Source organism: Camelus dromedarius, chromosome 3 (genome assembly GCF_036321535.1).
Source record: "Camelus dromedarius isolate mCamDro1 chromosome 3, mCamDro1.pat, whole genome shotgun sequence".
In the NCBI taxonomy this organism is placed as follows: Eukaryota; Metazoa; Chordata; class Mammalia; order Artiodactyla; family Camelidae; genus Camelus; species Camelus dromedarius.
In genome coordinates, this window is record NC_087438.1 from 43695445 (window position 1) to 43721249 (window position 25805).

Consider the following 25805-nt stretch of genomic DNA (forward strand, 5'->3'; position numbering starts at 1 on the left):
TATTCTGTTGGTATAGATAAATTGGAAAATTAAAAACAAACAGGGCTGTAGGTGGGTCTTTTTTCCTATTTGACTTCTACGAAGGCACATATTAAGCTATTTATTTGTTTTTCTAGATAAATGTTAGGTGCATTCTGTTATCATTTTACAAACTGCAATTGCATCTAAGTTTTTCTTTTTGTTTTTTTTTTTCCTCTCCTAAATCACAGTGATGCGGTTGACTAAACCTACTTTATTCACCAATATTCCGGTAACATGTGAAGAGAAAGACTTACCTGGTATGGCACATGCTTTATTCTACTTGCACCTATGGAAAAGTTGAAACCTGGATTGCCTGTATTTCCTTGGAATAAGCCTAACCTTTCCGATTTTATGCTCTTTGCTGCATTCTTTGTGGCCTGTTCTGTGAGTGGTAGTTACCTGAGTAACAGATCTCACTCATATCTATAATTCAAGATACTATTGATACCTCATGGCAGCAAGAGACTTTTATTTTAGTTTTGATAAAAATACATTCCTAGTAATGACACTATAAAAATTTCATTTATCATCAAATGTTCCATCAATATATGTTAGCATTTCCTTTATTTAAATTATTGGAGCTGTCTGTATTTTATATCTCATGACATATGTTTTTCTTTGTTCCTGGAGTGTTCATTCTCTGTGGAAACAGAATTTGGGGCATGCATTGTTGTATTGAAGATTAGAAATTGGATTTTTTAAAATACAGTTTTTGTTAAGAGATTATTTCTTAAAATATTTCTCCCAGCTATTTCTTTAGGTCAGTAAAAGTTATTTATAAGGTAAATGTTAAAATTTGATGTTTTTCTCATTCTACAGGAGATCTCTTTAACCAGCTTATGAGAGATGATCCTTCAACTGTAAATGGTGCAGAAATTTTAATGTTGGGAGAAATGTTGACATTACCACAGAATTTTGGGTAAGAAATGCAACAATACTTTGAAGCCATTACAAATGATGTTTTCAGAAAATAACCATGAGATGGAAAAATGCTCATGATACAATTTAAGTGGTTTAAAAAATAAGTCTTAACAAAAATTATACTATGTGATTCTGGGTCTTTTTAGTTAAATAAGATGCATTCCAAAATATCAATAGTGGTTCCTAGGATGATGGGATTTTAACTTTCTTCTTTAAATCTTACCATATTTTTTTCATGCCCACAAATTCCTTTTATTTTAACTGACTTAGTCTAAATGTCTTTCGAAAGCATTTTTTTTATACATCTTCAGAGCCGTCTCCCAATATAAATTATCAGACCAGTCAGCTAATTAGGAGCTGTAAATGTTTTGTTCCTTCTCTTGCTCTTAACTGTTCTCTTATTCTAGATTGTTAATGAGGTAGAAGCTCCTGGTTCCACTCTGTTTGCAACTGAGACAATTTGATACCAAAAGGAATTTTTCAGGTTTTTTTAAAAGGTTTATAGAATGTGGTCACTTATATATATTTGTATCTTTATGTATTTATATGTATAAAATATATACTTATAAAAATATAAACCAATGTCACTAGTCATTTTCATTAGAATAACTTGGAAAAATAAAATAAATTGGTAAAAAATACTCTTACATCAATAACTTGGGTCTCTTGTAGATTCAGAGCATAAATTATTTCAAAAATTGCCTTTCTCTAGCCTCTTCAGTAACAAATCTTAAGACTCTTAAGATGGATCTGATTTCAGTGACTTATATCTAGGAGAACTGGCAGTTTGTGCAGTAGTTGGGGGCCAAGATATGTGACATGTTTTATAGATTAAATTAGTATTTTGAATTGCACTAGGTAATGAATGACCAGCCTAGTGTAAACAAAGAAATACTGAAATAGTATCTCACCTGATCTCTATCTTTCAGTAACTTCTCCATTTGAAGTTCACAGTGCTGCTCAAACTTGAATAGATTTCTGCTTAAAATTTAATTTTATTTCACAGGAATATATTTTTGGGAGAGACCTTTTCCAGTTATATCAGCGTTCATAATGATAGCAATCAAGTCGTAAAAGATATATTGGTAAAAGTAAGTGACATTGTTAACTTGGGACTTTTTAAAAAATCTTTTTAATTTCTATTCTTATGTTTTGGAACTTCATTAAAATCCACATTTGATACTAGATTTTTAATTGTCATTAATAACAAGCACTAATTGAACATCTAAAATAATAAAATATTATGCTAAGCACAGAATCATTTTTCCCTATCCTCAAATTTTGTGATGGCTTGAGTGAGAAAATGTACCAAAGGTAAATAGGGTTTTGTTTTTATTTTGTTAATAATTTGTGATTAGCGTGATAAAATTTGAAAGAGGAGGAAAGATCACAGGGGACTGCATCATTCAGGAAGGCTTATTGAAGGAGAGGGAACACAAGAGGATCTTGAAAGAATGGCAGGATTTAAAGAAAAAGACAAAGAGGGTCATGGTAATTGGAAGCAGCTGGTAATTGGAATGTAATTGGAAGAGACATAGAAATATATAATGTGTTCTTGTAGCAGTGAACAAAATTCATTTGACAAGAGTCGGGAAGATTGCAGAGATATGTAGTAGCCATACAGTGGAGCATCTTAAAAGCAAAGCTAAGGCTAAGGATATTTTAAGACAGTGGACAGTCCATGGAGACTTCTGAGCAGAGGTAGTCATACTGTGTTGGAAGACTAACATGAAAGCATTGTATAGGATGGTTTGTAGGAAATAGATCAATAAGAAAATTCCTGCAGTAGTTTAGAAATCAAGAGACAGAATATGCTAACTCAATTAAACAACTTGAAATTTATTCACAAGGAGAAAGGGTATAAAGAAAGTAAAAATTCATTGTATGTAGGGAAGAAGTCTTTGTCAAAACTGTCTTCAAGTGGTGAGTTTAGGTCACCAGAGCATTGCCAAAAGGGAAGTCCAGTTAGAATGAGGATGAACATGATCATCAAGTACTAGAATTGAAAAGGACCTCAGAGAGCAAATATTCCGAATTTCATACAGGACCCAACTTGGAGAAACTGGATGCACATTTTTGCATACATGTGCATCTGGTTCTCATACTATGGTTGGGATTTCGCTTTTCATTATCAGAGACTGGCACACTACAGCCTGCAGGCCAAATTTGGTCCATTGCCTGTTTTTGTAAAGCAATTTAATGCTAAGCTAAGAATTGTTTTTACATTTTCAAATGATAGAAAGGTAATAAAAGCTTATTTTGTAAAGTGAGAATTATATCAAGTTCAAGTTTCAGTGTCCATAAATAAAGTTTTTTTTAACATTTTTTATTGAGTTATAATCATTTTACAATGTTGTGTCCATAAATAAAGTTTTATTGACACACAACCACACTCAATCATTTCTTTATTATCTGTGGCAAATTTCAGGCCACAACAGTAGAATTGTGTAGTTGCAAGAGATACTGTATGACCTTCAAAGTTTAAAATATTTGCTGTCTGACCTTTAAAGAAAAAGTTTGCCAACCTCTGCATTTGATTATGAAAAAGTCTGACTTTAGAACTTTTTTCCTGGCATAGACTGTTGGCATTCAGTAAATGTTAAATTTATTTTTGTAAGGTGAATAAATCAGCAAATGTGTATAATTTAAGTCAATATTTAAAAAGCAGATATTACAAGAACATATTTGTTATAAAATATGTATTTATGTATCCATGGGCTTTACTCGGTGTTAATTTCTATAAAGGCAGTGCGATTTGGAATAGTAACAGCAATAGCTAATGTTTATTGAGCAGTGCGGTGGCCACCAAGTCATCTTAGTTTCAACTAAGAACTTGCATTTTGTTTATCATTTTACAAACTGCAATTGCATCTAAGTTTGTTCTCCTTTATCTGCTTTTCTTTAGTTCCCCTTAGTAAATTTTCATTCAGATCTGTATTTCCTTGGGTGCCTTGCAATTATCTCCAGTTTTTTTAAAGAGATATTTAATTCAGTTTGAATATTGTGATACAGTTTTCTTCTGTTTCGCCACTGGTTTTGGGTGGCAGTTTTGATCAATGAATTATTTGTTATCATTGTGTTTTCTTTTTATAGTATTTTTGTATAGCTGATGACTGCGGGTGGCTTCGCATTCTGTAAAATGCACTTTGGCATGCTTTGTTATTCCTAGTTCACATACACCCTCTTGCAGCATTGTGAGCAAAGTATGTTTTCTTTACTGAGTGGCTTTTGGTACAGTGGTGGAGGAAGAAAAGGTTGAGTATTCCTCAGTTTTTCTTTTTTCTTATGAACGGCAGCATCCTAAATGTTTTTCCTCTTGCTGCTTTTTCTCTTCACTGATGGTTTGCAAAAGGTTCCTCAGCTTTTTAACTCTCTTTTTCCCCTGGAGTCTTATCTTTCCAAAATTGCCTCTCCACAATCAAACATACAGTTAAGTCTCTTCCCTGTAGACTTGCTCTCATTTTCCAGTAATGCACTTTCTGAGTATTTTCATGCTTAGGTTAGACTTTGTCTTTCGGGCAGTGGGTTTGATCATTCTTAGGCCCGTATCTACTCTCATCTTCTCTCTTAAGCTCAATTCTTTCCTGAACTTTTGTTGTCCGATGTGAAGGCTCATGGCAAGAGCATGAGAAATTTGTTTGCAGAAATTTGTTATTTATCTCCTTACAGGTAATTTGAAGTTCATACATTTGCTGCCCTCTAGTTATGCTAACACAGGGTTTGTATAGTTAATTATTTTATTTGATTTGTTTGAGGATTACTTAGGAGATTAACAGTTTACTCTACTGCCATTACTTCAGCTACTCAGAATTCTGCCCTCAAAACTTTGTTTATAGCTTTTAAAATTTTCTAATGTGGAAAACAGATTATGAATCTTTACTTTCTTTTATTCCTTCATTGATATCTTACTGTTCCTTTTGAGAATAAAAATGCTGTATAATCTATTATATTTAACTGGAAACTACTAAGATGGTTTTTTGTTTTTTAATTGAAAAGAATTTTTCAGCAGTAAGTGTGAAAACGTCAGCATGCTACAAAAAAAATAATGTGTTCTAGAAACAAAAAACATTATAGTGTGCTATAAATAAAAAAAAAATAGTAGATAACTCCTATGGTCTGTATCGTTGGTTCTCAAACTTTAGAAGCTATTAAAATCATCTGGAGGATTTGTAAAAACACTATTGCTGAGCTTCACCCCTCAGTGTTCCTGATTTAATCAATCAGAAATGGTGCCCAAGAATTTACATTTCTAACATGTTCTCAGGTTATGCTGATTCTGTTAGTCTGGGAGCCATACTCTTAGAACCAATGGTGTGTAATAAGCATTTGCTCATTTATTCAACAAGTCCATGTTCCAGGCATGAAGAATTTCTAGATACTAGGGTTATAGCAGGAAACAAAATAGACAAGGCTTCTATTCTCTTGAAGCTTATTCTTCATGTTTTTAAATATTTTTTCCCTACTTTTTAACATGAATCACTTAATTATACCAAACTCTTAATGGCCTCTGATGGATCTTGAGCTTTTGCACTTAAGGTGCTTTGCTAACTCTTTTTAACTTACTTGGAATGGTTTCTTTTCTCCCCTTTCCTCTCTGGCTTTTTTTTTTAATCCTACTCATCCAAAAACGAATTTGCAGCATGAAGCCTACCCTACAATTTAAATTGTATTCCCCTACCTCAAGCTAACCCTCCATTCCTCCTATATTCTGTTTTATTTTCCACAAACATTTGAACTATATAAGGGCAGGGATTTTAGTCTGTTTTGTTCACTAATATATCTCCAGCTCCTGGAAAAACCCTGGTAGGTAATGTTAAGTGCAGCATTATTTGTAACATGAAAAAGGAGAAATGTAAAAGTGCTCAGCTACATATAATATATACACTAGTTATGGTTTAAAAAATAACACATAGGAAAATATATTGGACCGAAAGCCTGTGGATTTTAGTTTTTTATTTTTCCCTTCTTCTCTACTTTCTAAAATGTTTGTTAAAGAATTTTGAATTTCAGCTTCATTACTTATTAGTTGTATAACCTTTGGTAAGTTGTTCCTTCTCTGTGCCTTGGTTTGTCTGTGAAATAGGGGTGGTGCAACTACTTATTTCAGGATTGTGGGCATTAAATGAGTGCTTAGAACACGGCCTTGCATGTAGGAAGGTTCCCAGTAAATGTGAGCTACTACTGTTTAATAACTGAATATGTAAGAGACAGAATATATAATAAAGGTATTACCATGGTTCAAAGATCAGAGCTATACAGAAAGATTTACCCAGAGAAGTGTTTTTCCCCCTTTATCCCTGCTTCCTTGTTCCTGTTCCCCTATTTTGTCCACCCATACTTTGTCCATACCCAGTAGGTAACCAGTCTCATTTGGATTTTATTCTCTCTTTCTTTCAAGGCTGATCTTCAGACAAGTTCTCAGCGTTTAAATCTTTCAGCCTCCAGTTCTGCAGTGGCTGAACTAAAACCTGATTGTTGTATTGATGATGTCATACACCATGAAGTAAAGGAGATTGGAACACACATGTAAGAATTAATTTTACTAGATCTCAGAGGCTTTTACTTATATATGCCTTTATTTGACGTTTTTGCTTTATTTCCATGTATTATTAAGCCTAAGAACCTACTTCAGAAGGAATTTTATGTTCCATGTTAACATGCTTGCCAGAAACAAACTTCAAACAAGTGTTTGTTTTGTAAGGGAAAAAAAATGTAATTTACCCTCATTTATCTCTAGTTTCATTTTTGCATCTACAGAAAATCTTACCTAAAAAATCAAAATCAATGCAAACCTTTAAAACCCAGGTAGCACTCTAAAAGCACCTTTATTCCCTTGAATTGCTAACAACTGATGTTATAGCATTTACTTTGAAATTCAAAAATTTTCAGTTCTGTATTTAACTGTATATAAATACACTCTACCCTGAGAGATCAAAAATACAGAACCAAAGTCAGACAAGCGATGAGGAAAATAATCTCAAATTCTGTATTCCTGAACCTCTGTATGTATTTGAATGTGAATGCTCTATTTCTGTTTGTCTGAGAGGCAAATATAAAAATTTGAGCCATCTCAAGTAATTTTAGACTTCTCTGTCTGCCTTACCACCCCCACATCCGGTTGATTCACAAAGTCCTGTTAGTTCTTATTAACCGTCTCTCAGTATCCCCTCTTCATCTCCACTTACATCACCATTTTTGCTTCTCTTCTTTGTCTTAAAGAAGTATATAATGTTAGCTATTATTTAACTAATTCATTTTGATAATAAGCTCTGTTGCAGACACTTTTTAATATATATTCTGTGGTTGGTATAAGCTTTGAAGTCAAATTTTCTGGAGTCCAAATTTCAGCTCAATTATTTATGTAACTGTGTGATCTTGGATAAGTTACTTAACACTTGACTGATCTCCCACAAGCCCTAGGAAATTCTGACTTTGTGTAGGTTTTCCAGAGTTCTGCGCAACATACTCTAGGTTTCACCCTTCATCATGCTTCCCTCGCTCTCTGCACTGCAGTCATATTGTCTTTTGTTATCTCTGAACTCCTCCATGTTTTAAAATGTGTTGTTCCCTGACAAACGAATACCCGTGTCATTTTGCTTAGTTTACTGTTACTTCTTCATATCTCAGATTTAGCATGACTTCCTCAAAGAGGCTTTTTTGACCTCCTTGACAAGATTAAATCTCCCTTTCTGCACATTCTGGAGCATCCACAACTTGCCATTTTTTTCTACATCTTTTGTACTTCAAATTACTTACTGAGTGCCTGTCGTCCTTATTAAAGTGTGAGTTCTGTAAAATTGGCTGTATCTCCAGGATTTAGCAGAGAACAGTGGTTAGTATCTGTTGGAACTGAGTTTATTGAAATAATATTAAACGTGTAAAATCCCCATTTACAGAAAATGAGACTCTTATAGAATTAAATAGCTAGTACATGATGACATAGAATAGAAATCTTAATCTAGCTTCAAAACCAGTGCAATACCTTGCTATCCTGCTTCTGACTGTGAGCACTTTGAGAGCAAGTATTGAGTTTTGGTGAACTCTTAAGTCCCTAGCACCTGTTTTAATACTAGGTACAAGTATGAAGGAGAAATTTAATTTCCTATATTGGTCACCATTGTAATCACTGTTAAGCATTGGTATATTGTGTTCCTACTATAATCACTATTAAATATTGGTATATTATGTTCTAATCTTGTTTATGTGTATATATATATATATCAGATATGTATGAGTAGTTTAATATTAAATATATTTAAATTTTTAAAATAAAAATATATTAAAATAAATATCAAAATATTAAAGTATATTGAATAAATATTTTTATTTTAATAAAGTATATTTAAAATATTAAAATATTTTATAAAATTTTAATTATATTACCATGGTTTTATCTTTTTTAATGCACTGTGAACATTTTCCTCCTTGAGTCAGTATTATTTGAAAACATTATTTTTAAAATGGCTTTACCTTATACGCTTGGACCATGTACTGTAATTCGTTTACCCTAATGTTGGACTTTACATTATTTCTAGTCTTTCACTATTATAAATAACACAGTAGTTAACACTATAATATTTCCTATGATAGATTACTTAAAATGGGATAGTATAGGAGTATATAAGCATTTTTAAGACTTTTTTACTGACAGAATGTTTTCTGAATTTCTTAAAACCACTAGCAGTGTAAAGAGAGTCAGTTTTCCTTACCGACCCTGACCTGACAGCTCTTAAAAAGAATTTTTGTCAAATCTTAAGAAATGGAAAAATCTTCTCTCATTATTTTAATTTGTTTCTTTGACTGCTTTGTGAGGCTGAACACTTTTACATTTTTGTTAACTGATTATGGTACTGCAATTGACCTGTGTATCCTTTTCTCCTAATTGGAATGAGATATTAAAGTTTTGCTTACAAGAATTTCTCTTCGTATTGTTAGAAGTATTTTATCCCAGTTTGTTTTTTAATTTTGTTTTAGTGTTCTTGATTTATTCAATTTATACATTTTTAAGAGACCTTTTCTTTCCAGTGCATTTATATTAAAAAGTCTTTCTCTATTCTGGTGTCTTTGTAAAAAATTATATTCTAGTTTATATGAACTTATATTTCATTCAGCTATTTCGTTATTCTGGCATACATATTGGATTATACTTCACTTTTTGAAGGAAAAGTTATTGACTTCCTATTCTAAAACTGGTATATCTTCCTTTACTAATCAGAGCTTTCTTCTTCATAGAATTATATCCATCTCTGCTGGAACTCCTTTTTTCCTATTCTAGGTTCATTTGGCTACATTGTCACATCATTGGCATAAATATTTTCCAAATTTGTGGATAGAATTTTTAACTATTAAGAAACAAAATTGAAAATAATTCAAAATCATTAAAACGTCTTTCTGTTTCAGCTTGGTGTGTGCAGTGAGTTATACAACTCAGGGTGGAGAAAAAATGTATTTTAGAAAATTCTTCAAATTTCAGGTATTGAATATGACAGTGGTAAATAGTTTTTAGATTACTTTTCCCCCCCTTAGGAAGTTATTCCTATTTATCTGCAGTGAAAACTGGCTTCCAAATAAAGCAAATAGCTTAATATCTTAGGATTTGTCATATTACTAGCAATCTAAAGTCATACAAAAGTAAGTTAAATAAAAGCAGAGAAACTGTCATCACCAGTGTAATGTTTTACTTGAAGATTTTTATCCAAAAAAAAACTGTTACTCATGCCTTAACTAAATATACAGGAATCTAGAAGAGGGATAAAGTGAGTGTAAATTCTAGACAAACTAAGTGTAAATAATGTCAAATTTCTAAAGAAGTATTAAGTGAAAGTTTATTGACCTGGGCTAACTGGACCAAGCTGCCTTCAGAGACTCTGTAAATCACTGAAATTGTAGTTAGAATTTTGTATTTATACACAATTTTCAAAGTCCATGATCAAAAAAATAGTCAAAAACCCCTGGTTTAACACATGTATGCATATGGATGGGGAGATGAGATGACCATATGTAGCTACATAGATATGATGCTATGTGTATTTTTATCCCCCTCTTTGTAAGTGGAAGAAAAAGCGTTATCAATAGGAAAATAAATTTTGCTGTTGCCTTGCTGCATCACTTACTTGTTTAAGATTTTACATGCCTTATAAAAGAAAACGAAAGGTTCAATTGCTTATTTTGATAAACATTTTAGTGAAATATGTAAAGAAAAATACATAAAATATGTTTTGTTTAACAAAATATTATGAAGTACAAACCCATATAACTTGTATAACTTAACTATAACCCAGTCAAGAAATTATGGTTGCTTTGTAAAAAGTGCATTTGGGATTGTTTTTGTTTGTTTTTACAAGAGTATTAAATATCCATTAGAAAAGGCTTAGAAAAGTTAAAGTTGGAAAATGCCTTTGACAACTTTAAGCCCTATGATTTAAAACAAATAAACAAAAATAAACGGTCAAATGATAATAATCTCCTTTGATTGTTTTATTCAATTAGGTTCTCAAACCTTTGGACGTGAAAACCAAATTTTACAATGCAGAGGTAAGTGTTGGGCACTTAATGGTATTTCACATTCAACCTTAAGATCTTATTTGACCAACATTCTGATTTATTATGTTTCTTTTCATGTTAAAGTAAATTGCTGACAAGACGACAAATTACTTGTGAAAAATGAGCATAAAGTTCAATCAAAAGTGAATAACTTCATTGTAGATCTTTTAATCTGCTGTTTTCAACTTACATGGAATCAGTATGCCTTGATTTTTATTCTTGTTAATTTTGTGAGGCTTTCAACCCCTTTCATTAAATGATTGCCCTATGCTTCCACTAAATAGTTGTTTTTACTGTCAAAAAGCATTAGCAGTCTGTTAAATATATTTATAAATGTGGTTCTAATATTACAGAAATTAAAGTAGTAGATCTAACCCTGGAAAAAATTTAATATTCATGTAGAAGAATATTAAATAGAGCTCAGCTCATTAAATTCTTTATCCTGTGAAGTCATTGTGCCATCCAGAGTTACGTTGCTGTTTGGTGAATGGCTTGAAATGCTCCTTTGCAGAAACAAATTTGGCAAAAATATAGAAAGAAGTAACTTTTAAATAGAAGGCAAACTATCTTGTATCTTAACAAAAGAGATAAAATGGAATTTGCCATAGGAGAAAGGTTTTATTATTTAAATTTATTTTACAAAATTCTATTTTATCCTGGCATCTAAAGCGCCAGAAAAAGCAGATTTCCTAGCAAGCCTCTTCCCCTCCAAAACTCATGTGTTTCATAACACATTGATAAACTTGAAGATATTCAGATACAATATTTTGAAATTAAAAGTATATTTTTATTACTCTAAAACCAGATGATCAGAAGTTTGCAGCCACATGTCAAATTTGATACATATTTTTACCATCAGCAGCTGAGTTTTTATTCAGTATAAAGTTTGTGCTACAACTGGCCATACTGAGATGTCTTAAGATAAGGAACCTGACCTGCAGTAAAGACCTATTAGGAGAAAAGAAAAAAGCACATAAAATAACAAAGGTAATTAGAGTAGTATATAGTGAAACTAAAGAGGATGATAAAAAAGGTGTGCTACAGGAACTGTGGGGATGAGATTTTAGAGTAGTCTGAAGAAGCTTCATGAGCAGAGTCTGGAAGAAATAGGTGTTAGAAATGTCCAAGTGTCAGAGCCGTGAAGCCATTCCAAGAAGAGTTGCAAATGCACATGGAATATTGATTACATAATGAGGAGTATATGTATTTGTTGGGAGGATACAGTCTCATCAAGGAGATTACTAGATGTTTAAAGAATTGACATTTCTTTTTGAGGCATAGGGGAGTTGAGATACTACATATTTGTTCTATCATTTTTTGTTATTAATAATGTACTGTTGATTAGTTATAGTATAGCTATCCAGCTTGGGGAATTTTAAAGTCTTTACTGGGAAAGTTTTCATTCATAGTGAGAGGCGAGATTGATTAACTATTCTGCTGGTATAGATATATTGGAAAATTAAAAGCAAACAGGGCTGTAGGTGGGTCTTTTTTTTCTATTTAGCTCCTAGGAGAGTATATATTAAGCTATTTTAGGTTTTCTTTGTTGAAATATGGTGGTACATAAAGATGCTAATCAAGTAGTTTTATCACACTAATGTTCAGAGTGAGTTGCAAACCATTTTTTTAATTGCTAGTTATTCCATGAGTAATACTGAAAAAGTAGCACACTCCCCCAAAACAAAGGGAAAAACCCACTATTCCTCCACACCAAAAAATAATTGGTTTTTTATTAATCAATATTCCCTTTCAGTCTTTACTCATTTATATATAATACTCTGTTTGTATACTCAGTAACAATTTTATTGGCTGTGCTTTCCAGCTAACATTAAATACAGACATAATCTTTCAACTTTGCTAATGAACTTAAGCTAAAAAAATTTTACTAAAATTCTGAACTTTTGAAAATAGACATTTCTTTTAAAGTGAAGAGTGAACAAATAGCATTTAGTGTCTCTCTAAGATATTTGATATTATCTAATTAGACAAACAAATACTGTTCAGCCTGTAGCATGAGGCAGAATCTCTGGTCCCCAATTCAGGTAAATTGTAGGAGTTAGTAAACTACAGTAATATCCATAGTTATGTTTATTACTCTATGCCAAAGTCTTTACACGATGACTAGTATTAGCCCACATTTGTTTCAAACATGGTTTTTATGCTGCTTCTAATAATTCTAATAATATGTGAATCACCTAAAGGAAAACAAATTTCATGAGACACTTTGTTATAGTCTTCTAAAATAGAAAAAACTTGTAAAAAAAAAATTGGTAACATTAGAAGCACTTCAAACACTTGGTCACCTGCTAGGTACAGAGCTCCATGCCAGGTACTGAAGAGAAATGAATATAAACTGAACATCCTCCCAATCCTCAAGGTACTTAGATCTGGTGGAGGAGACAACATGACATAACTATAGTTAAGCACCACACCCCACCACGATCATGAAGTGTTATTATTAGACTCTGGGAACATAGAAAGGTGAAAAATGATTTCCAGCTCTGTGTTTGACATTTGAGATGGCCCTTAATAAATAAGTTGCTTTAGAAATATATATGAAAAAAACAAACAAATCTGTTAGTAAGAAGAGAATAAACTCTTAGTTGTCTAAAGTAGTCTAGCCCAGCATTCCCTAAAGTGGGATCAATGGAACTCTGATCATCCAAGATGTTGCTTGATAAAATGATTCCTTTATTAATTAGATAAGTTTAGGAGAAGGCATACAGTATATATTCTGAATGTGGCAGATCGTGTGTATCCATCCTACGCAATCCATGAAGAATTACCATGTAGGTAAAGAATTTTTAGAACTAGAAAAGCATGGGATATACCTCTCTTCCCCAAGATATGCCCTTGAATAGTTGCTCCTGTGTGAGTGTTCACATATAGTGTTCTTCTCTATTCATTTAACCTTAGCAGTTTCACCTTTTTAGAAAAATGATTTGTCATATCTCTTTATGTTACTTTCTGTTTACTTCCTTGTTTTACTAATGCTGTCTTATTTAGTAAATTTTTTAAAATGCAGAAATGCATTTTATTTTAAAGTTATTCCTTTTCTTTAACATTTAATCTGATTTTTCTAATTTTTCTTTTTTATTTTTCCATTAGAGTGACCTCAGTTCTGTGGTAATTTGATTTTTTATTATAAATTTATATGCTTTTCTTACCACTTTTTGACTCTGCCTAATTAATCTCTTTACAAAACATAGTGGAAAAACAAAGTTAGTTGTGAATACTATCTATGTGACTTCAAAAAAATGTATACAATTTGTACTTTTTATTTTATATTGATTGTCTTATTCTGTGGGAAAAAAATAAACCAAAGAAAAATGATCATATTGAAACAATTATATTCTCATTTTTAGTATTTTTCTTGTAGATATTTTTTAAAAGAGGCATGTTAACATTTTTTAAAATAGCCTTAATATAAAATATCATACTATAATTTTTTGAATAAACTATGTAGTTGAAATTCATCTTCAAATGCACGGTGGCTTTAGTTTTAAGTCTGGGTCAGGTAAAGATGGCCCCTTGACAACAGTAAATGGGAGAAAATTAAATTTTCCCAAGTTGGCTAAAATCTTTTCAAATTTCTATTAAATATAAGCAACATTTGCTTATAACACACTACATATATTATAACATCAACTGCCTTAGCACTGAATTCTTATGTTAATTTTTCAGGTGTCAAATTACTTCATACTAACTGTTCAAACTAACTTAATTTTCCATTATGCTGCTTGTTTTTCTTTCATTTTATCTAAGCGCTTCTAAACTTATGCAGAAAATTGCATTTGAAAATTTGAAATGTGGGTCTGTGGTTTTTTTTTTCTTTTTTAAAGCAATGGATCGATGGGATATATTTACTTTTTTTTCCCTGAGAAAAAGTAACAGAAAAATGCTTTTAAACATGTACATTCTTTTAAACTGGTAAATCATTGTATTTATATTTTCATTTGAGCACATGTGCCAAAGACTAAAGAAACTGTTTCATTTTAGATTAATAATACATTAAATTATAACTTTCATTATAATTTTGCAAATGATTTCTATTTTCCTGAATAAGAGCCAATTTGTTTTTGGTCGTAGTTTATTTTGTTTTATTTCTGTTTGTATTATTACTATGAAACTTTTGAACAAAATAATTCTTAAATATCCTTAGTGTACCATTTTGTATATAGGTTTGTTTAAAAATGAGCCAAGTTGTTTGTTATCCTTAATTATAAACACACAAAAAAACTAAATAGCATAAAACGAAAGATGTTTAGCATAATCAGGAAATTAAAAAATTATGAAAAAGTACATATTTAAGTTACCCACTGACTGAAGTATAGCATTAGTTTTCAAATCTGTCACTGAGGCTACATAGTACCTTTTGTTTGACTTAAAAACTCAAAGATTATCTAGTATAATTCAGATGCTTTTGCCCTAAATGTACATTTACAATGAACCAAGAAATCCAGCTACTGACCACTAAAAAGTTTGCTTTAATTAAAAAGTTAAATTCTATAAGATTATAAAATGGGTCATTCAACTATACTAGTGGTCCCTATACTGTCTAAATCGAAGTAATATGAAAATTGAGGCTAAATTATGCAGGAATATTATAATGAAGACCCATTATCTTAACGTAGCACTGAAATGATAGGTGCACAGGTATATTCATTATACTAAATTGCATTTTAACATTTTAATAACTTACTAGAAAATCTAAGATATATGTAAATGAAACTCCAGTTAAATATTTTTGGACATTAATACAAAAAATTATTATAGTTATCCCCTATCCATTGTTTGAAAAGCTATCAGTTGACTAACAATTGACTTTACCCCTGTTAATTATGGTAGGATGAAGATTTCTTTTCTTGCATTAATTATGATAACTTTGATTTGCAGGCATGAACTAATCACATTTGTGGTTAATGTTTTTTCTTCATATAAATTAGATATTATTGTTGAGGTAAATACTTTAAACACCATCATACTTTGGTGGATTTTTTTTTCATATTTTCAGACTGATGAAGTATTTCTCGAAGCCCAGATTCAGAATATTACAACCTCACCCATGTTTATGGAGAAAGTTTCACTGGAACCATCTATAATGTACAATGTAGCAGAATTAAATTCAGTCAACCTAGCTGGAGAATGGTAAATATGAATTATGAAGTGTTTGTTTTCATTTTGAAGGACATGAACTTTTTCTAATGTTGTTACTCTTGGTTAGTTTGCATATATTTTTTAATTAATAGGCTTAATTTTTTTAGAGATGTTCTATATTCACAGAAAAATTGACCAGAAAGTACAGTTCCCACATGCCTTCCTCCGCACTTACAGTGTCCATCCTATTATTTATATTTTATTTTAATGTGACACATTTTTTATAATTAATGAACCAATAATGATTCTTATTATTAACTAAAAGTCCATAGTTTACATTAGGGTTCACTCTTTATGTTGTACATTCTATAGATTTTGACAGATGTAATGACATGTAGCCATCATGACTTTTTTATAAAATCGTTTCACTGCCCTAAAAATCTCCTGTAGTCCACCTACTCGTCCCTCCCTTCACATAAAAATAAGATACTAGCCATTTGTATTTGAAGCATTTATTCTTTTAATTTTCATAATATTTCAGTGAGGTGAGTATGGAACAGTTCATCCTTATGCTGCAAATGATAAAGGAAATGATGATGGAGAAGTTAGGGTAAGAGTAAGCAGTGAGTTTGCAGAAGAAATACTCTCTCAGCATCAAAAAGAATGAGCATAAGAATAAAGGATTTAATTTTTTATGAAAATGAGATACACATGTGTTTCTGTAGGTAATTCAGAAGAAGAATAAATTGTAGGTTTAACATTTACATGGATAAGAAGATAATACCTGTAGAAAGTACCTGATGTTATTAACCAAGAAAGAAAAATTTACTTTTATCTTATTATGGTGGCTACAGTAGAGTTCTTAGCCTCTCATACCCCCACAGAGAAAAACAATAATCTTCCATTCTTTTCCTGATCTTTTAATTCATTTTGAAAATGATTACTTAGTTTAGAATGGTATGTTTCTTATTCTAAACTATTTTCTTTCATAGTTTTAGAGAAAAGGAACAGGATACTTAAGGTTCTGATTTCTGTTGCATTTTTTCAATTAATTGATACATGTCCAATACTTTAGGTAGTTTATTACATTCTGTTATAACGAATTTCAAGATTTTCCATATAAACTGAAAACAAATTAAAGAAAAATAAGTCTTTCCAGTACAAGTCCTTTTCATTTGTATCGAAACCAATGACCTGTTCTATTCTAGAACTTTGGATGGTAAATCATTCAATTCCTGTTCAAAGGAACAATCACAGCCTTGGTTTCTCTTTTAAAAGATTCTAGAGAATTGTCTCCATCTCTGTCTCCACCCCTCAGTGTAACTACATTTGGGTCAAGAGCGTATTTGCAGCCAATGGATACACGCCAATACTTGTACTGCCTAAAACCCAAGAAGGAGTTTGCAGAAAAAGCAGGCATCATTAAGGGAGTAACAGTAATTGGAAAATTGGATATAGTATGGAAAACAAATCTAGGTGAAAGAGGAAGACTGCAGACCAGCCAACTTCAAAGAATGGTGAGTCTAGAAAAAACATTGGTGGGGGTTTTGGTGTGTGGGGAGCAAATAGTTAGAACAGGTTAAATTTTCCTAGGTCTGTCACTAAAAATCAGAGCACTATAAAAAGCATTAATATTGGTAGAGAATAAAAGACTAGTTATTACACTGGTCTCTAGGTAGAAAATGGGTATTAAATGAGGAGAAATGTTCACATGTTAATTTGTCCATAATACATGATTTTTTACTTTTCCAAACAATTTAAATGAATGTGATAACTCATGCTTGCTGTTCGTCTGACTTCCACTGTACTAAAATTTTCTTTTTTTGCAATGTCTTGGAACTCTTGGACTTACACTACATTTACCTACTCAGTTCTTACATTTTTTTAAGATGTTTAGGTCTAGGTCATCTGAAACTCAGGTGAGTCCCACTCAAGTTATCTTGTAGACATTGGTTGGATATTTGGCCTGATTGCTACTCGAATAGTATGAACGGCTGCCAGTCTTCCTTTTCTTATGCTAGTGAGAATATGCTACAGAATCCTCACTTTATACTGAGTAGTACCTACTGAGATACATTCTAAAATTTGTTTTTCTTATACTATTTGAGGTAATAATTGGGGAAAAAGGATTACCTCTGGATACAGCCATTAGCTATCATCTCTGATGCTCTACCACTGAGCTGCTTCCCTCCCCACCATGGCATGTTGATTCTGTGGTCTGTCCCTGCCAGTGTATCTTGTGAACAGACATGATTTTCTTCCAGGATCATTTCAGTGAATTTCCTCTTTCTGTGCAGGCAGTAACCTTGTAGAGTATGTATAAGCTACAGTATCTTTAGAAAGCATATCTTTAAGATCAAACCCCCTGAAACTTCTTTACTGTTTACCTGTGAGATTCATTATATTTCTCCTAAACGTGGAGTAATTATAACAAAAATGTCAGGAGCTATAGTGCTATCCTACACGTAGTAGCAACAAAAGAAGTTAGAATGAAGAACAGCAGAATGACTGATACCTTCATTAAAATGGAAAGGTTTTGTAATAGATGTATGTTAACTGTATTGCTTTTTCTCTTAGGCTCCAGGTTATGGAGATGTTAGGTTGTCTTTGGAGGCAATTCCAGATACTGTAAACCTAGAAGAACCTTTTCATATTACTTGTAAAATAACAAACTGCAGGTAATGCCAGTGTTTGTGGATGGATGTCCTTTCTTCTTCATCTAAGAGAGAATTTTTAAATCTTTTAAACACACTGTCTCCTTTAAAGTTTCCTCTTGCCATATATCCACCTCTGATGTTGACACTGAATACTGTGAAGTTCTTCATCTCGTAGCTGTATATTAAATTTTTTAGAGATCCTACAATATTAGACATTTTCTGTATTTTATTTCCATATCTATGAGGTAGGTATTAATTATTTACATTCTATGCAAAAGAAAGCCAACTGAGAGGTTGTGACTTATTCAAGCTCAGAGAGCTAGTGGAGATAGGGTTAGAATTTGAAACTGGGTGTATTTGACTTCAAAGTCCGTGTTCTTTTCCTTGTTTACACTTCCTTCACACTTCAGATTACTAAAACATGAGCTACTAGGTTCTTACAGAACAGTACATTATAGATTTACTATAATAAGATAGATTTTTCTGAGGCATACTTATACCCGAGTTGTATCTTTCGTATTAAGAAGGTAAAAATTGGTTATGAATTTAATATAAGGAATAATCATAGATTCAAAACAAGGCTTTGATAATAGAGTATAATCTAGCTATTGGGAAGCAAAGAGGATAGGGCTTTGAAGCCAGAAAAACCTAGAATTAAATCCCAGTCCTGTCACTTTTGCCACTACTTGTATTACTACTTGGGGCACTTTGATAATATTGCAGCGATGAATCCCATTCCTCATGGTCTGAATATATAATCCTTTTCAATTCTATATCCATCCTGACTTTGTGATACTAGGGAGATAGGAAATATACATCCTTCAAAATGATAAAAATACCTACTTTCCCTATGAAGATAACTGGACCTTCCCTTGTACAATCATCCCTTTCTGTCTAGCAAATTTAATACAGTTTTTTAGTGACATTCATGTATTGCTATAATTATTAATCTCTTCCTCTCTAGATTGCAAATAATTCAAGAGAAGAGACCATGTCTTACCTAGCATTATAAATGTAGTGCCTGACATATCATAGGAGCTCAACGAACAATAACACACACAAGATAAAAGACCCTGTACCTAATAAGGTGTACTTTTGGATTTTTTGTTTTGCATTTTCAAGTTATAACAAATCAGTTATTGGCCAGATGACAAAGTGCTGTAATAAATAAAGAAATTTCATTTATTTTGGGTACTTTACCTTTTGGTGATTCAAATAGGCTTTCTAAAAAGCACTTGTGCTTCAGATCTTCAGTTCCCTCATCTATACAAATGGAATTACCGCCCCCCAACACATACAGACACACAGACATACACACACAACATACACCTACTGGATTTTTGTGAAACTTAATGAGAAAATTCATGTAGTGCATATACACTGGTCTGGGCACACAGTGGACATTTCAGATTGTTGGGGGGAGACAGGCATGTAAAAGCTAAATTAAATCAATATGTCTAAAAATCAAGTTTAAATTGAAAAATGTAGAGCCAACTATGAGAAGAAGAAAAGAGCTTTAAGAGATGAAAGTAGTCATGAATGGTGGTAGAGTAGCAGATTGTTTTTCATTATGAGCCTTTTGGTTATTTTTTTTTTAATGTGCATACTTTCATTAAAAGTTTTTTAACTTAGTAAGTTTAAGTTGAACTCGTGATATCAGTTATACACAGAAGTAGTCTTTTCATGTTAACACTGAACACCTGAATACTTTTACTTCTTTTTTTTTCTTTTTTTCTAGTGTAAGACTTTTTTTTTAACATTTTTTATTGATTTATAATCATTTTACAATTTTGTGTCAAATTCCAGTGTAGAGCACAATTTTTCAATTATACATGAACATATATATATTCGTTGTCACATTCCTTTCTCTGTGAGCTACCATAAGATCTTGTATATATTTCCCTGTGCTATACAGTATAATCTTGTTTATCTATTCTACAATTTTGAATACTTTTACTTATTAATCCTGCTGGTCATTTTCTATATTATCTGAATGGTAAGGAACATAGATTAAACAGAAAAAGCACTGGACCAGACTCAGTTAATCTTCTTTCCTGTAGAGTACCTAACAAAAATAAGAAGAATATATAGCAATAAGATTAAACACAGATGCCTGGAAGTCTCTCAAAGTGGCAAAACTGTTAACTGATCAGCATCAGGGAGCCAGTGTTCACTAAAAGAACTGGGAGGCCCGCATCCAGACAGGCAGATTAGTCTCAGTTCCCCTGAGCATCCTAGAAGATGCTGTCTCCTTTCATTTTCCTGATTCTATCTTAAGCGAAATGAAAATGAAATGATAGCTTTTCATTTCTGTTTCTGGTTTTCTATTGGACACTCAAAAAAGGAATTCACTGGCAAGAGTGGAATAAATATCGCAGTACCTCTTTGTGAAAGGAACAAGATTTATTCCTGTTTTTCTGATTCCTCCAGCAGTGAAAGGACTATGGATCTGGTTTTGGAGATGTGCAATACCAATTCCATCCACTGGTGTGGCATTTCAGGAAGACAGCTTGGAAAACTACATCCCAGTTCCTCCCTCTGCCTTGCACTTACACTACTGTCTTCAGTACAGGGACTGCAAGTATGCTCTCTTTTCAACAATTTCAGTATTTGGGGACTGTAGAAAATATTAACCCACATTCTCTCTGGTTATTACCAATGAATGAAAACTTCGATCTATATTTTTCTCTCAATAGAGCGTCTCCGGCTTAAGACTCACAGACACGTTCTTAAAGAGAACATATGAATACGACGACATCGCACAAGTCTGTGTGGTATCTTCAGCCATTAAAGTGGAAAGCTGAAGAAAATTTCTATTGTTGTGCTTTTCACTGAGTTTCCAGGAACTTTGTGTACTTCTGTCACCTTTGTAAAATGATCAAGTCAACAGCAAAAATAAGTATGTATTATTTAAATTTCTTTCCTGTAAAGCAGTTAAATATTAAATGTTTGTTTTGAAAAGAACCATCTGCTGATTTTATCTTGTGAGTTATATTCTAAATGAACATTTGTACATTTTCTACACATATGCTATTTTGTTTCGTTTTAAATGACCATTGGACTTTATTCCCCAAGAGGTCTATATTTGAGACCACTTGTCCCTAGCAGGTATCTGGAACAGGGGTCAGCAAAATTTTCATGTGAAGGGCCAGGTAGTAAATACTTAGGTCTCTGCAGGCTGTGTGGTTTCTGTTGAAAATACTCAACCCTGCTGCTGTTGGGCAAAAGCAGCCAGCAGACAGACCGAGCGCAGCTGTCCGTTCACAGCAGGCAGCCGCCAGTCCGGCCTGCAGGCCGTAGTGTACCGGCCTCGATCTAGAAGATAACCGTCGTGTCTTAAAACTTCAGAATTCTTTTCATACTTTATTTAGAAATAATTCAGTTAACCCCAGTTTTTTTTTTTTTCCCCTAGCTGGTCAGTAACAAAAACGTTTAAAACAACTTGGGTAGTCCTTATGTAACCTTGTATTTGCTAACAGTATGAGTTTTTCTAGTTGTTTTCAAAATTATTGTATTGGTGTTTATCTTTGTTTGTGTCTACATACAAACACGCCTGTCTAAGTTTCAGTTACAGTAGATCATAATTGGTTTTATTTCTTAAGTTGTTGATTACTCTGTTAATTCTGAACTAAGAAGCCTGATAATTTTCCAAGTTAAAAAGTCCTAGATTTTTTCCCTTTGAAAAATAAGCCACTTATTTTCATAAGGCATATTTACAGGATTTCCAGCTTCTGATACTTAATTTTGAACTGTAAATCATGTATTGATATTATAAAACTTTGTATTTCTGCATGTAATCATACTAATTGACTTACACCATAAACAAAACTGAGAATGTTAAGAATGTACACAACTTTGCAACATGAGTGTAATAAAAGTTTCAATATTTTGAAAACAGAAACTAATGCTGTTAAATAAAGACTTATTTTGGTAAGTTGAATTTCAAGCATGTATATATAATTGCTTAAATGTAAGAATGCATTAAGTCAAATACAGAAATTGGTTTTTCTTAAATGCATAATTATTTATTGCCATGACAAATTGGTCCAAAATGAAAGCTATATTCAGAATGAGATTTGCCCTTAAATTGGAGAGGTAATTAATGAAAATAAAGTGCAAGCAGTAAAACTGAAGTCTGCCTTTCCTCCAAAATGAGCACAATTGAGTAAATGATGAAATAAGACTTTATAGCCACTGCACTGGATACTTCTATTGATTTCCGAGCATCTTCTCATGACTGAACCTTCTGTTTCAAATTCTGAAAGTAAAGTGTAACAATCACTTAAAATCTGCTATATAATTTGATTTAATTACAAAGTATCCTTTTATAAGCAATAACCTAGACACATATTGTTCATTCTTTAAGGTTAGACAGTGTCATCTTAGAAAGGATCTGTTTAAACCATACTATAAAAACTAGATGAACAGTTTGGTACATTAAATGAAAATGTCTTTTGCATAAAAAGGACATTATAAGTTTTACACAGCAGTATAACAGCTACAGCTACTATAGTGAAATGTGGTTAATAGAAGTCAGTCATTCCCAGGTAGAATGTATATAAAAATTTACTTTAACATCCTCTTGTTTCAGACAAGCAAAGTAACATTTACAGCATTACTTATAATTTTCAGAGTAAACCTTCTTGAAATAGCATGCAGTGAATGCAGTGATTCCAAAGTGGTGAAAGCACTTAAAGAGGAAAAACGGCTTGAATAGAATGGAAATCCAGGTAAATGGACAGATACCTAGATTTAATTTATAATGGGTGATATATTAGAAAACAAACAAACCAGAAGGTAAAATGGAAGAAATACCCCAATTCCCATTACTTCATGTAAAAAGAATGCCTACCTTAACTACAGATATTAGCAAATCAAGGTATTGTTTTAAAGTGTTTTTTTCTTATAATGTCTTTGATTTTGGTATAAGAGTAATGGCTAAACAAAAAGAGTTGGGAGGCGTTTCCTCTTCTCTTTTCTGGGAGCAATTGTGTAGAATTGATATGAAATGTTTGGGAGAATTCACCACTGAAATCACCGGGGCCTGTAGCTGTCTTTTCTGGAGGTATCTTCTTCCGTGAGCTTTAGTAGTTTGTACCTTACAAGGGATTTGTCTGTTTCCTCTAAGTTGTTAAATATATGGACCCAGAATTGGTCATAGTATTTTCTAATTATCCTTTTAATGTCGACAGGGTCTGTAATGGTATCTCCTCTTTCACTTCTGATACTGTTGCTACCTATTTTCTCTGTTTTCCTAGTCAGTCAGCTAGAGGCTCATCAATTTTATTGATCTGAAAGCATTGTTAATAAACTCAAGATAGTTATGCTGGGGACTTTTTCTTACTCAACACTGGGTAGGAGTGACTAATTTTTTATTAAGGATCAACTTTGCGTTTTTTGTTGGTTTTTTTTTTTTCCATTGCAGTCATCATTTTTCTTTGGTTAGTTAGCACTTCATTCTGTATAACACTGAACTCTAGGAGATGAATTTAACTTCATGAAAAATGAAGCTGGTTTAGATGCAATACAGCATATTTAATTCAGAAGGCTTAGCTTAGGTTTAAGTCTTGCTCTCTCTGGCCAGAAGTATAGGTGCTATTTAAAATGGTGATTCCCAGACCTTATTAAAGGACCTACTAAATAAAAATTGAAGCTGTGCCCCTGAATCTGCATTTTTAATGAATTTCCAGGTTATTCTTACAATGAAATTATAGAACCTCTGTTGTAATCTCACAAAGGGAAAATTGGTTTTTAAACTTCAAGATACCAAGTAATTAGCCTTCTGAGGAGGACAGTTATAGTAAGGCTCTGATCATCATCAGTATTACTGACTTACTTTTATATTACTTTCTATTTCAGTTTTCTCTCACAACACTTGTGAAATCATTATGTGTCTGCCAACTTTACCAATTTCATAATAAACAAAAGAAATTCCAGTTGCGATTAGAATGGCCTCATCTATCACTGTAGTTAAAGCCACTCCCATGGTACTTTAACATCTCTCTCCACTAGTATGTATCCTAATTCCAATAAAATATTTCAAGTCCCCTGTTACGTTTAAGTGGTATCAAATTAAGGTTAAGGATAAAAGCAACATGCCAAGCCAAATTATAGCAGAGGATTACATGAACAAGCAATGTTAGCGATAGATGCTTTTTGTAACCCATCAAATAAGTACTGAGTTAAAAAAAAAAATCAGTGTTTACAGGCACATAATAAAATGCCACTTAGAAAATCCTTAACTTAAGGGCCAAGCCATCGGCTTATTTAAATATTGATGTATTGGAGGGTTTCCACAGTAAAGTCACCACTGGGGAAATTGTGATAGTTAAACCGAACAGTTATACAACTGACCTAACCAGAATCATTAAGGATTTCTAAATGTACTTTATTATGTACTTAGCATAATTGGCCATGCTAATGTTATCAATACCAAACTGCAGGCAAGGTTAGTTAAGAACTAAAACCTGAGCATCCTACCTCCACTTTCTATACATTCACAGCATCTATTTCTTTTCAAAATAACAGCCCTTGCACCAAATGCTGCTTTCCACCAGCTCTTAAGATTTCATCACCCATCAGAATAAGCAGCATTAAAGATAGCACCTGCCCCCATGACATATATTCATTACCAATAGCTATCAAAGCTAAACCCAGGTAACAACCTTCTCTCCAGATATGCTGCTCAGTGGTAAGTATATTTCTCCTAAATCAGAATGAGAAACCTTCCTCTTTGGTCCCCTTTCAAAAAGTTTGCTTAGGGGAATTTGAAGCTAGAGAACTCAACTCACCAATAAACAGCCCTATGGTTCAATAAATATACTCTGCTATTAAGTCTAATATACAAACATGATGAAGATTTGAAAATGGAACCCTGTCCAGTTAAGTGCTATACTAGCACTTAACAAGGCTACTGATCATTCATTTACAAAGGAATCATGTTATGTGCAGGTCTGTTTGTGATAAACCTATTGTTTAGACATATATTCTTTAGATTGTTTTTGTTTTTGTTTTGGCCACTATCTATAGCAAACACTTCAGAGCCATAACTGTCTGCATTCTGGTTAAGTCAGGAATGTTCTTCAGCACTGCTGCTGAATGACCTGCTCCGGATGTGATTTCTAAGTTGCTCTATAAGTTCAGGATTCTGTTGCTGTATCTGCTGAGCAAACTGCTGTCCCCTATAGTAAAGAGGAAAAGTAGTATGAATTAGGGAATTTCCAGTCACAAAATACACATGCAAAAAGAACTGCAAAAGATACGGATACTACCCTAAGGGAACATCTTGTATAGAAACAAGTTTTAGATTCATAACTTTAGTATCTGCAAGTTTACCAATGCATCCATACAGCATTATTACAGTGCAGTGTTCTTTATAAGAAATGAGACACCCAAGCTAAAAAGTGAGTTCCTGAATGAGGTGAAATCCACCACCCCATCCCCAAGTGCTTAACCACAAATGAGCCAATGGCTAACAAGTATGTGCTTTTATAGGTCTGCAAATATAATGCAAGGTATTTGTTACTGTAGTCAAGTCTTAATCATCCCTCGTGGGGCAGGTGTTAC

General features: G+C 32.6%; 2 protein-coding genes across 7 annotated transcripts in view; one reads left to right on the forward strand and one right to left on the reverse strand.

Annotated features, from left to right (window-relative positions):
• The window catches only part of TRAPPC13 (trafficking protein particle complex subunit 13), a 31749-nt gene extending 9570 nt beyond the window's left edge, over window positions 1–22179 (forward strand). Inside the window, exons 2-13 of one of the 4 annotated variants that reach the window (XM_010974927.3) lie at window positions 210–278; window positions 841–940; window positions 1949–2033; window positions 6341–6468; window positions 9343–9415; window positions 10432–10476; window positions 13594–13611; window positions 15500–15633; window positions 16901–17099; window positions 18160–18260; window positions 20670–20820; window positions 20936–22179. In XM_010974927.3, coding sequence (XP_010973229.1) covers window positions 210–278; window positions 841–940; window positions 1949–2033; window positions 6341–6468; window positions 9343–9415; window positions 10432–10476; window positions 13594–13611; window positions 15500–15633; window positions 16901–17099; window positions 18160–18260; window positions 20670–20820; window positions 20936–21043 — 1211 coding nt within the window. In that variant the 3' untranslated portion in view covers window positions 21044–22179. The remainder of the gene's footprint in view (window positions 1–209; window positions 279–840; window positions 941–1948; window positions 2034–6340; window positions 6469–9342; window positions 9416–10431; window positions 10477–13593; window positions 13612–15499; window positions 15634–16900; window positions 17100–18159; window positions 18261–20669; window positions 20821–20935) is intronic. The other 3 variants (XM_010974929.3, XM_010974930.3, XM_010974931.3) reach the window with 3 other exon arrangements.
• Window positions 22180–22238: 59 nt separating this feature from the next.
• Window positions 22239–25805, reverse strand: part of SGTB (small glutamine rich tetratricopeptide repeat co-chaperone beta) — a 40219-nt gene continuing 36652 nt past the window's right edge. For all 3 annotated transcript variants that reach the window (XM_031446062.2, XM_010974932.3, XM_031446039.2), the window contains exon 11: window positions 22239–25420. In XM_031446062.2, coding sequence (XP_031301922.1) covers window positions 25309–25420 — 112 coding nt within the window. In that variant the 3' untranslated portion in view covers window positions 22239–25308. The remainder of the gene's footprint in view (window positions 25421–25805) is intronic.